Source organism: Pimephales promelas, chromosome 1 (assembly GCF_988280905.1).
Source record: "Pimephales promelas chromosome 1, fPimPro1.hap1.1, whole genome shotgun sequence".
NCBI lineage: Eukaryota > Metazoa > Chordata > Actinopteri > Cypriniformes > Leuciscidae > Pimephales > Pimephales promelas.
In genome coordinates, this window is record NC_142769.1 from 40,361,801 (window position 1) to 40,375,073 (window position 13,273).

General features: G+C 38.0%; 2 protein-coding genes across 3 annotated transcripts; one reads left to right on the top strand and one right to left on the bottom strand.

The window, feature by feature from the left end:
• On the bottom strand, positions 1 to 5,040 carry syt4 (synaptotagmin IV). 2 transcript variants are annotated; one of them, XM_089129692.1, is made up of 5 exons: positions 4,944 to 5,040; positions 4,698 to 4,811; positions 3,165 to 4,015; positions 2,005 to 2,125; positions 1 to 1,098 (listed from the first exon to the last, which is right to left on the bottom strand). In XM_089129692.1, the coding sequence occupies exons 2-5, from the start codon at positions 4,729 to 4,731 to the stop codon at positions 788 to 790; spliced, it is 1,317 nt and encodes a 438-aa protein (XP_088985818.1). In that variant the 5' UTR covers positions 4,732 to 4,811; positions 4,944 to 5,040; the 3' UTR covers positions 1 to 787. The 2 variants fall into 2 exon arrangements, with proteins under 2 accessions (XP_088985818.1, XP_039507144.2); XM_039651210.2 differs by having other exon boundaries at positions 4,698 to 5,024.
• Positions 5,041 to 7,040: 2,000 nt separating this feature from the next.
• Positions 7,041 to 11,861, top strand: vbp1 (von Hippel-Lindau binding protein 1). The gene is made up of 6 exons (XM_039651192.2): positions 7,041 to 7,188; positions 7,471 to 7,595; positions 7,829 to 7,895; positions 8,838 to 8,936; positions 9,316 to 9,454; positions 11,243 to 11,861. Exons 1-6 carry the CDS (start codon positions 7,108 to 7,110, stop codon positions 11,317 to 11,319), a joined length of 588 nt encoding a protein of 195 aa, XP_039507126.1. The 5' UTR covers positions 7,041 to 7,107; the 3' UTR covers positions 11,320 to 11,861.
• Positions 11,862 to 13,273: the final 1,412 nt, after the last annotated feature.

The window sequence follows — 13,273 nt, forward strand, 5'->3', positions numbered from 1 at the left end:
TTTCTTTCTCAGAACTTGATGTTTTATAGTAATACACATAATACATCACTTCCACCGTTGTGCTCACAGTGAAGAGAACAACACTCTGTCTCACACTCCACTGGAACTGAACTTACACACACATACACATTTATATACAGAACACACACAGATACACGCACACACGCTCATATTCACGCACACTGCATGCGGTCCCGTTCAGTTCGTGCAGTCGTCCTGCTTTAACACATCCGTCTCTGCTTGTTTGTGCCTAATTTAGGCTGCTTCCACACCATGTTAACTTACAAAAACGTCAGGCAAAAAATGCAAAAACAAACCAAAGTCGAGAAATCAAGTATAAAAGGAAGAGATTGAATGGGTTTCAACATCAGAATAAACAAAAGATAGAAGCATCTTTTAAAAAATAAACAGGTCATTCAGTTAATTTACATCATCACATTACCAGGATTATCTTACTTGTATCGCATGATGGAGTATTATTAACAGTGAGTAGAGAAGAACAGCAATAGCAACATGACATTCCGTACTGCACAAGGTGGTGATCGATCAGCATGAAGAAAAAGCGCCATTGGGCATCTGAGACAGTCTTTGGAATCAATAATTGGCTGGGTTCAGCTGGCGCCTCCCCCTTTAGAAGAAGCCCCGCCCCAATGATATGACTTGTATGACTGAGATCAGTTGATTGACAGATATTACTCGCGACAAGTCCACAGTTCAAATCCTGCCCACTCAACCATGAATTCCAATGACAGTTCCTGGGCATCTGTCTGCATGGCGACTGGCAGACCTAGTCTTCGGACAGCGCGTGCCACTTAGCGATCTGTCGGCGCGGGTGGTCGCAGATCTCGCGCCAGTGCTCGCCGGCGGTGCCGGGGGACGAAGTGCCGAGGAGGAGCCGGCCGATGACAGGTGAACGGGACGTTCTGTCGGAGTCCAGCAGGAGGAGCTCCACGCTGGTGTCTCGCAGGCCGTCTTCCGAGGGCAGGTCGAAAACGAAGAGCTCGTTGAAGACGGGGTTGGGGGCACACTTTTTCACGTGCGTCTTCTTCTTACACACTCGCTTCTTCCCCTGGAACAAGTTCACCTTCACGTAAGGGTCTAAAAAAGATGGGAGGAAGAGAAATAAACAGATTGAGACAGAAATCAATACTTCAGTCGATATGCAGGAAATGCTACGCTGTGCATTGTGGGAGATCACACCACTGCTGTACAAAGGGTTTCATAAGTGTCCAACACATTGATGTACTAATCAGGGTTATTATTACTTCAATTAAACTGAAAGTAAACTTAAAAAACAAAAATGTAAGCTTATTTTATTTCAGCTTGTAGACAAGGCAACATTTCTGATTTTCACTTAGTTTATCTTGATGCATTAAAAATAATAAAAACTATATAGACATTTAAAAAACCTAACGAATGAAAAACCATTAAAACGCACTATAAAATTACTAAAACCTAAAATTGAAAATAAAAAATATTAAGAAAATTTATAATAATATCTCTATGCTAATAAAACAACACTGGTACTACAGTAATAGATGCGATCCCTCATAAAATGTACATAAAATGTCCAAGGGGGCAGGTAAATTCTTGCTAATTTTCAAGGAGGCCACAGGATGACTTAAAATATTTTTAATTATTATAATATTATTAATATATTTAATATTAATATGGTTATTGACAGAGCCTGATCTATCTATCTATCTATCTATCTATCTATCTATCTATCTATCTATCTATCTATCTATCTATCTATCTATCTATCTATCTATCTATCTATCTATCTATCTATCTATCTATCAATCTTTCTATCTATCCATCTATATTAATCTATCTATCCATCATTCATCCATCTATCCATCATCCATTCATCATGCATAATCCATTCATCCATCCATCCATCCATCCATCCATCCATCCATCCATCCATCCATCCATCCATTTATTAAGCATTATGTTTCTATTAATGACCACCACTATCTGCCCCACACACTCTGACCTCACCTGAGGGTCCGCTGGAGTCAGCCTTGGGCAGGTGACGGGCTTTCAGTACCACCACAGTCAGAGTACTGGTGGTAGACTGATAACACAGGGACAGAAGGAGCTCTCCTCGACCGGCATTCCTCTACAGATAAAGATAAAGAAGCAAGACATTATTTCCATGTTTTTTTTCTCTGGTTTGGACACAATCAGCATCACAAACCCCAAAATGGTTTATTTTATAATGTCACGTCTTGGCAACTAACCCTAAGCACTGAACAGTGCCTTATTGTTACGAGAAACTGACTGTGAATCATTCCCTTGGCACAACACCAATGTATGACTCCAATTATGTGTGAACATGGCAGCATGTTGCCCTGGCAACACATCAGCAGGGTTCTGCTGCTGCCACGGCGATGACTTCCAATGTCTCTCAACCGATGAAGCATAATTACGTGTGTTAAACTATATGCAGTCAAAATCCCCAATGAAACATAATAGTCTTCCTTTCAGCTCAAATGGGGTGAATTCTTATGTTCATAACAGTAAAATTGTGTTGCCAAAACAAGATTTTGTCAAAGATGATGACTTCTGCCCTGTTCACTATTTTTTTTAAGTCTTTTGTGCATGAAGGAGTGCAGTGCATTAAATGTGACAAGAAAATTGCTGTAGACTCTTTGTGAACATCGTACAGTTATTATAAGCCCGAATACTAAGTCTGCAGGCAAAACAGAATTTGCTGTGAGTGGTCCATTAGAGGGTCAATTAAAAATTAACAACCTGTGGGCCTTAAGATGGATGGCAAAGACTAATTATTGACCCAAGTGGAAAAACAGACACCATTAGTTGTTTTCTCTTTCCAGGCTTGGGTGTGTCATTGACTGCCCACATTAAATAAGACCAAACTATTGTCTCAGTTTTCACATGAGCTGGGACTGATTTGTTAAGACCTTAAAAAGGTACAGTACATGTATGTGCTTTCATTTTAAACTTAGCTGTGCAATCTATGGGAGCATATATATATACATTTAAAAAATATAAATAAATATTAATTTAAATATATAAATGTATATACAAACATACAATCATTATAAATGAATATATCAAATAATAACAGTATAAAAGTATATATATATATATATAGGTTGTAACAGACAAATGCAGGAAACTAAAGCTGTTCTTACCCTGACATTCCTTTTAATAATGTCCCGGTTCATGAGGACCCGCCCTTCGGACAAGTCGATGTCAGCCAGAGGAACGAGGGTCTCTCCGATCACCTCATCACGTGAAAAGCGGTCGAAACTCAGCACCATGAAGTGCAAAGCCAGCTGGGAGACTCGTGCATATGGGATTCCATAGAAGCTGAAGGTCTCGTCGAAGGCCGGGTCCAGAGTCTTCCTGAGAACACGTGTCTTCACCTTGTGCTTCTTCTCAGGCAGCAAGGTCAGCTTAATATATGGGTCAGATGTCAATGACTGTTCATCCGTGGGGGACAATCCATGTGCTTCCTTGATGTGAACCATGAAAGCCTTCTTCTCAAAGTTGTACTCAACTGAAAAGAAGAGAGTCCCCAGGCCACCATCTTTGTCCTGAGATTTTTCTACGGCCGGTGTTGGTGTCTGACTGGATAGGATGCTTTCTGGAGTACCAGCATCCTGATTACCACACGGCCCAAGAGACGGGATGTCCAGGTCTGGGGAACTGCGCACTTTCAGTTGGAGGGTTGGTGGTTTGGAGGTAAAGTTTCCATTAAGATCTCGATTGTCCAGGTCCAGATGGAGCTCTGGCCGCCCACCATTGGGACTGAGGTTCTGTTTTCCATGGGCTTCAGGTGTCTTTTCTCCTCCAAACTTCTTCTTTCCATTCAGGCTCTCAGGATAGATGTCAACCCCCTTTAGCATGTGGACAAACTTATAGGGTGGGGTCTTGTTATTGGTCTTGTTGGCTTTGCGCTGACAGCAAATCCATGCAAAGATGGAGACGCTGAAGACCAGGCCAAATACACTCACCACTGCCACACTCACAGGAACCTCCGCTATGTATAAAACAGGAAATTGAGGAGAAGGGGGGAACAAAAATATATATTTAGAATTTTTTTACATATATTTGTAGTCTTATTGTTGCCATGAAATATTAAAACACCTTCAACCAGGAAAGGAATATGGAGATTATATAAATTTACTTGCATCATAATCAACACAGACACTGACATGTGTTGATGTTAACAGTTGTCCTGATGATAACAGCAAAACAATACAAAAGAAAAGTAATGCCACTTATAAAATCTAAAATCATACTATTTATAAATTACTGTAAATATCGAGTTGGCAATGAAATCCTAAGAAACAACAATCATATGGTAGTGCAGTATGGAAATTTCCGTTTTCAAGCTGGGTGCAGCACCTCTGTGTTGAATTAAGGTGCCCTGTCAGCCTTATTTTGTCTTTCTCTCAGAAAACAAATCAGTACTCTTCTGTGATTATTAAATAATCGTTGAAAGCTGCTGACAAGCATCTCAACGCGTTTCAAACATTTTCATATATACGCCATGATGTCATAGGCTACTAATAGAGCACGCGCCTATTTATGTCTGTGCCCGCGCATCAGAGAAATCCTTACTGAGCCACGTATACGTTTCCTATATAATAACAGAGCGTTAACCATGCAAAAAATAAGATTTGTCCACCGACTATGATAAATGACAACCATTTACTTACCGAAATGTTCTTCTTCTGTCGTCACTGGAGCCATTGTATGCGCGCGCTCTGTCCAAGGTCCTGAAAAGATGCTTCCACGATTCTTCACCGCACGATACACTCGCCCGTCTTTCGCTTTAGGCGGAGAGAGACGCAAGACTGAATAATTTATTGGTTGTAGTAGATTAAATATTTACCCCTGTTTATTGTTGTTATACAAAACCGAACTAGCAAGATTTTCCTCCTTTCCCAGAGGTTTCTTCACACCCGCCCAGTGCTGATACTCGCTGCGCTATGAGTGTGCCTGAAAAGCGTCGCCTCCCCAATCCTTCTCCACTCTAGTGAGTTCATCGCTTCTGACGCAGTTCTGACGAACACAACATCTGAAACCACTTCCCTGCGCAGTGATCAGGCCTGTTAATCATTTTGATTGCCAAGAGTTTATGGCTTGTGTAGGCTATTATAAAACGTGTCTGAAGAAGTTCCAAGGGAAGTGTTCTTTGCAGTGGGTCTATGAACGGGGAGAACAACATTTGATGATACAGATTTCATTCTATATTTCCTGGAAGTGACATTAACATGGAGAATAGAGCAGTATGCCTCAATGGCTATATCTGGTTGCACACATAAAAAAACTGGCAGACCTGTTTTTATTTTATTTTGCCAGCAATTTATGGTCTGACGTCTTTTAGGCCCTTCTGGAATTGATAACGTCCCTGCCATCTACATCTTTCAGTCCTCATTTAATATCTGTTTAATATTCACGCTCATCAATTAAAATCTGCTTGATAGAGTCACCTTCACATCTTTCTTAATCAGTTTGAAGTTTTATTTAATATAATCAGAGTACATAATCAATGCTGCAGTAATCATATAAACTAGAAAGAGCCCTCATCTTTTTTGGCATTGTAGTGATTCCAAAAAATAGTAGCCTATATAATAAATAATCTACCTGTTAAAATGATTAAAAATGTAAACTGAAATCATATTTCTTATTTTGTTAAATAGTGTAGCCCATCTTGTCTCCTCAACTTTGATTGAAGATCATATATTGTTAAAACATCTGGAATCATAAAATGATTTGTGGTTCAGTGTATGATTGTAGGCACAGCAACTGCCACATTGGTACAACTCGTTGCCACATTGGTTCACTTGTCAACAGAACCTCCTGCGACCCTTTTCACAGACTGTGATGACACGTTTCCACAGTTAGCCTATCAACATTGCAAATCTACTAAAGATTTTCATATTTTTTTTTAAACATTTAAGACGCATTTATAACGCTATGTATTGTGTTATGTTGCCTTGTTGTCAGTCAATAAAAACGTGAATTAAAGATGCTTGGCTTCTATTACAACGGGTAAGCTATAGTGACAGCAATGGACATTTTTTATCGTTTCTGACGAATGTGTTTGTCACGATTCACCAGTCGACAGAGATAGGGTGATGAACCCAACTGCGGGAGACCGGGAGTTATTCAAGCATATCTGCAAGTCTTTCAAATGACAGGCATGAAAAAGGAACTTTTTTTCAAGCAATCACAGCGAGAAGGTGAGTCTATCCAAACACAAGGCGTTCACACGTCCTCGGAATGAATGAAATTAATAGAATTCTGGTGCCTGGTGGAACGCGTAGTACAAGTATGAGCTCTCAAAAGAAAATAATTTAAATGTCTGTGAGCTTTACAAAGTATTTAGTTGATAATTTATATGCATAATTGTATCATAATATTTGCATTTGATCAAAAGTGCATTATCCAATAACAAAAAACAAAACAAAAACAAAAAACACTGCTGGTTTCCCAGTTGCTACTTTTTCCACATCTTTCTATGGCAGAAATAGTGCTGCTAGCATGTTCTATAGCTGCTCGTGCGCAGACTCACTTTCACTTGTAATGCACACAGTAAAGGCCTGTGCTGAAGGGGGCAGTAACAAACACGTGTCTGCACCTCTTGTATAGTAGCCTATTGTTTTAGTATGCAAAACAGAGACCTGGCTCAATATCATTTAAAATCAAATTGAAGATAATTGGTTATTGTATTTGTCGATTTTTTTTTATTTCACACCTTATCTATTAGATCAAACTTCTGGCGTACCACCCACTGCATACGTCACGGCCACCGCCTCGTGCTCTTTCTCGGGGATATTTGGGAAACACTGACATCTGCAGGCTGATTTGTAAAGTGAAGAAGCGGACAAAAACGCTCACTAAATTTTAATAATGCACTGAATTTGAACATCAGGAACATTTTGAAGCACGATAGATGTGAATATGACCAAAAAAGAAAAGAAAAAAAAACATAGATGGATCCTTAAAATACATCACGGCTTAGAGGCAGATTCCTTTACTTTTATTTTGCAGGCAGCGCTCGTGCGTGCGTAAGAGCAACGGGCGCGTGCGTCAAGAGGAAGGGCCGCAAGTCTCTCCAAAATGGCGACGACCATAGAGAGTGGCAATGCTGGAGCTGCAAATAAGAAAAAACACCTCGGAATCCCCGAAGCAATATTTGTGGTCAGTGGGAATATGACATATAGTTAATTTTCATGTCCATATTGTCCATAGTTTCCCGTGAAATCTCTGTGTTGTTGTGTTGGTTTTTTAAACGGCTTTCTTAGGTAGAAAGCGCCTTGCTCTTCTCCTTATAAGGATGCAGGCATTACTTGCTTATATCTTGAAGGTCCAGTGAGCTTTAAATGACACATAAAACACGATTAACCAGTATTTAAATACTTGATAGGATAAATTAATTAATAAAAGCGCTTAAAGATGCTAACTATTACTGTGGTTCTGTAGGAAGATGTGGATGCCTTCATGAAACAGCCAGGCAATGACACAGCAGACGCCGTGCTGAGGAAGCTGGATGAACAATATCAGAAATATAAATATATGGAGCTCAATCTGTCTCAGAAGAAACTCAGGTATGACAATTATTCGTTTTAGTGCGTTGTACAGTAATGATTAGTTTCTGTGTCAATTCTAAAGGATGCTCTGCGTCTGTATTGGTTTTCTTGCATTGTTGTAGACTACTCTTGTCCTTTAGATAAACAGTGATTTACTACTGCCTTTAATAAGTCTAACTTATCACACAGAGTAAGGATAAAACATTGTTGCTGATTTTATTTTAAGATGACATGTTTTTGATCTTTCTCAGGTTGAAAAGCCAGATTCCACAAATCAAACAGACATTAGAAATTCTACGGCACATGCAGAAAAAGAAGGTAAGCCCATCACTCCTTTAAGATGAGTTTTAACTCTTAAATCTCCATACATGTGAATAGATGGAGGGACGCATATCAAAGATTTGCTTTCTAATTCCTAAAAATATTGCTTCAAAATGAGTTGCCCCATCCTAATTCTTTTATTTGTACTATGCCCTGATAGTGTGTATTCTTATTGTTTAGAAAAGAGTGTGTAGCAGAAGAATAGGCAAGTATAGGAACACACTACTACGTCATAATTGTTTTTAATGGGCTGCACTGTTACATAGTGCATCCTGCCACCGTAAACTGGCCTGTCAATTATCTTATCCCAGTTAAAGTCTGCATAAAATGAAAATTCATTCTTTCTTTTTTGCTGAATGCATGTTATAAATCTTATTGTGATCTGTCGCTACTTTTATTGTATTGTGATTTTAACATCCTCGCACACACATTCCACTTTTCAGTTAATATATTATGCTACTCAACAATTCTTCTTACCATATTCGAAAGAAAAGAAGAAAAGAAGCACATTGATCTGCCAGTTGTGGGTCTTGTGTGCAAATTTAACAATGTTGTTGTGCAAGCCCTTTTATCTAAACCTCTCTACTTAACCATGAGTTTTGCATGTCCTCCATGTTTGTAGGTTTTTAATGCTCCTCCAAAGTGCAATAGTTTGTGGTTAATATTACCCTAATATTGTTTATGGATCTGAAATTCGAATCTGCACTCACTGGATATTGTAGACTCTTCGTGTACTTTTTGGACACTCATTTCCACATACTATAATTAGGGACACATTAATTCTAATGACTATTTAGAATGTATCGTATGCTTAATGGGATGCTGTGTACAGCAAGTGTTTTTTTGTTTTGTTTTGTTTTGTCATTTTCAATCACTCTTGCACTGTGGCTCTTCTTTTTGTTTGTTTTTCTGTTCTGAATAATGTATGTCCAATCACAGGACACTACAGATCCCATGGAGACACATTTTCTGTTGGCTGATAACGTCTATTGCAAGGCCTCTGTCCCACCCACAGACAAAGTGTGTTTGTGGCTCGGGGTAAGTGTTGATTGCTGTATTAAAAATTGATCCTATTTACTTTTTTTAATTAACCATCTGTCATATAGAGATTACTGTTCATGTCCAATCATTTCCTGACTGATAAAATCAAGAACTGTTTTAATTAGTCATCATTGGTTGCATCACTTAATAGAAGTTGTGAACCATTATATGTTGACTTTAATATTCTTGTTTTGACATTGATGATTACTGCCTATATTTGAACATACCCAATTGCTTCAATCAAATTTTTCTGCTAAAAGACAAACACTCAAGTAACTTTCTGGGCTTGAAAAACTTTCATTTTGATAATGTCCAGAAACAAGTTTTTAATTGTTATTATGAAAACTTGCTTATTGGTACTGTTATTGTTTATTAGGCTAATGTCATGTTGGAGTATGATATTGATGAGGCTCAGGCGCTGTTGGAAAAAAACCTGGGTACAGCTTCCCGTAATTTGGACTCTCTGGAAGAGGACCTGGACTTCCTCAGAGACCAGTTCACAACCACTGAAGTCAGTATCCTTAAACTATGGCAAATATAGAGAATCAGGTTTGAATTAATAATTTTCTATAGTGCTCATTGTGTTTGATTAGTCCTTTACTCAAAAATATTTGTATAATCACAGTGAAAACAGTCACTGCTTAAGCACTCTTTTGTGGGAACTGTGATTCAGGATTCTTTGATGAATAGAAATTTCAAAAGAACTGCATTTAGGTGAAATAGCCTAGATAATTTGCTAACATTATGTCTTTACTTTTACTTTTGGTCAAATAATGAATCCCTGCTGATTAAAAATGTTTTTTTTTTTCTTTAAAAAAAACAACTTTTGAACTTTAGCATATGCATATATCCGAAAGAGATTAATCTGTTCATTATTTACATTATCAGTTTTAATATGGAGAGCATTGAGACATTGCCCTTTGTTTCTTGTTATTATGTTATAATGATTCGTTCAGATTTAGCATTGATATAGCTGTGTTCTTATAGTCCACATCTGTGCTTTTTTTAGACAATGTTGATTCTGCTACTAGTGCTGGTTTGCGCCCAACCTGGTCCATTCTGCATACTTCCACCAAAAACGTATTTCTTTTTACAAAAATCGTGTGTATGACATGATTGAATTAAGTTTGTTTTATACATTCTGACGGTTGCCTCATAAGCCAGCTTGTGATTGCATAAAGATTCTGAATTAATGACAGTAAAATGTTCTCAAAGCTATGAGTATGACTTGACAGTCATGTCAACTACATTATTCGGGCCCTCAAATCAGTGGAAATGCAGGTAATTTCCAAGAGAGAAGAGCTTTTTCCAGCCACCAATGTTTTTAGCAAGATCTAAAAATGTAAAAAATGTGCATAGAAAACTTATGCACTTAATTGAGGCTGGTCATTTTTTTTTATTTGATAAGAAGCACATAAACTACGACAAAAACAAATTTACTGAATATATCCCTCGATGCGTAGCAAAAAACTCAAATTACTTTGCCTCAGCAGAGGATGTGATTGGATAACTGGACTAACCAGTGGACCATTTTCGTTACACAGAATCACAAACGTTGATTTGATCGTTCTCAAATGCCTGAGCCGAAGTCTGTCATCAAAATTATTTGGTTTAATTCCCTCCCAGAAGCGTCTCACGTGATTGTATTCCCAAACACCAGGCATCCAAACGTCAGATAACGTTTCGTCTGCACTCTTGAGATGCAACATCCATTTTTATTGCAGATATTTTGCTCCAATTTCCCCTGAAGTGATGATTTTGTTCTCTTGAACACATGATGGAAATGGTCCCATTATTTGCAAATGTTTTATGCAATATTTAATTTTTGTAAAATATTAAATAGTGAAATTCACAACTTTGGATGGAAAAATAGCTATGGACGGATGCACTGGCTCCAACACTATTTGTGGAAAAGGGGTAATTGTGTTTGTCATAGCTGTAATGTGATTGAAACGGTTAATATTTATGAATACGGATATTTATAGATGTTGTGTGTTGCTTATGTGATCATTGAGTGAATTTTGCTTAGGAATATTCCACATCATCACATTCTCTGCCTCAGCAAACTCATGGTTTTTAATGGCATGATGTCTGTAGATATCTTTCAAGAAAGGACTCATTCATGCACATCAGAGACAGGCCATATGTGCCACCTGTCCTCACCACCTGTTAGAATCTGTTTAGTGAAAGATTTGTTGACTTGAGTCATCTAAGTGGAACATGTTCCTCCTGGTTATGGAGTAAGGAAAAAAGCAGAAATAACTTTCCAAAGTTTTCAGATACACCTTAACCATTACTCACAGATATGGCACGTGTTTACAATTGGGATGTCAAGAGAAGGAGCAAAGACAACCTCCTCAAATCTGCTGAGCAGTCCTAGAAAAGGAGGCCTAGTTTGGTCCCACCCCACTCGAATTCCTTCCCCATCAGAAAATTCACCAACATCTCTGTTTGCACCAACTGTTATCTGTTGATTTATTACTTTTTAAGGTATTTTTTCAAGTAAAAAGGTGAAAAAACGTCAAACAAAATAATGGTAGTTTTTGTTTTGTTTTTTTATGATGAAATATTAGCTTTTTTCAGATTCAGATTTTTTTTTTTTTTCAGATTTCTCCATAGGGTCTACACATTTGTCTTCCTCTGTGCCCTTTTTCCTTTCATTTGATGTTTGGTAAACATTGCAATATGGTCCTATTTCTTTCTGTGGAATTTTTCTTGCCATATCTTGGTGAGATCATTGTCAAAATGCTGCATGCAGAATATCAAGGGGACGTCTGGTTTCATTCAATACCTTGCTTCCTTCTCCACTTCCCTTTTCCTCCTTTTTTCATTTCTTGTCCTTCATCTGTGTTCATTTGTCACACTGTAGCCATTAAACACTGAACAAGGAACTAATAATGAAGCGTTTTGAGAAGGCACAAATTTGGTGAGCTGGTCTGTGTTTTTAATCTGCGTAGCTTTTTATAATTCCTCGTCTGATTGAGGTTCTGGCAGTGAGCGAGATGGAAAAGCTTTGAGTGCTACTAATTAAATATGTGCCTGCAATTCTGTCCCTTTCTTTCAACCTTTGGCAAGCACTTGTGCATTACTGAAACTACTAATTTTGTGTTAAACTTCCATTGGCTTTCAATTACATTCTTTTGGAGCAGCACAACTGTTAAATTGATAATATCCTCATTAAACTGTAGAATGACCCCTAAATAGTGGATGGAATGTAGATATATTGTATGATATACAACAAGAACGTATTTAACATGTTACTTTAATCTGTAGTACATTTCAAGTTCCCTTGTTAAAGAGGTACAGAGTCAGTAGTGTTTGTACAGCCAGTCCTTGCAAATCCACATCAGCATCAAAAAAAGTTTAAAGAGAGCGATTCGTCAACACAATTCAAAATCTTTTGGTCCTTCCCTGAGACCCTGTTTCAGCCATGTTTAGAAATGGCTTAACTGTATCCAATAACGTGACGTAGTAACTACTCGGCCAATTGTGCACAGTTATGGACAGTATTGACAAATCATCTCCAATCAGATTTGAGAAAGCGGCTATGGGTTTATTTTGTTAGGGATGAGAGTGAAAGTGAAGAGCAAGTCATTTCAAAAAGTAAAGACGCTATAGATGATTAAAGTAATGGTTAAATACATGGCAATGCAAGCTCTATGGATAGTACAGAATATATGAACATGTACAAAGGCCCTCACTGGGCAGTGTGGAAACCTAAAGGAAGAGCTTGCTTTTTTCACATTAGATAGTACAATCACAAGCTGTAACATCAGAAACACTCTTTGGGATAAAAGGTGTAAAAGATGTACCTAACAACAGATTAAGGTTTATTTGTAATTCTGGTGAACACCAGAGGCCTCTTGTGGCAATGTGTGATAAGTGAGATGTTATTGTAAAATAATGCACAAATTGAATAATCCATCTGGGGCTCAAGGATGTACTTTGAGTAGTCCCTTATCAATCTTCACATTACATAATTATAACAAACGTCTTGGGTGATGTTATGGACTATCATACCATCTGAGTGACATACTTGTCTCACACCACAATTAAAATTGAAAACCTAGTTTTGGGGATTATTCAGAAACATTACAGGTCATGGGTTTTTCAGTCTTGGAATTCTTCACGTAGTATATTGCATTTTATCTCCCTCCTTGTATCTTCCCTGTTGCTAAAAGTCAATAATCAGACACATCACACCTCCAGCAATCACATTTTTCAAGTCAGAGATCTTTGAGTCACCAGAAATGGGTCTCCCGGCATTCATCTGTGAAGTAAGCAAGTTAAACTTCTGTTAGTCTCTTATCTCTCCCATGATAAAGACCAGTAGA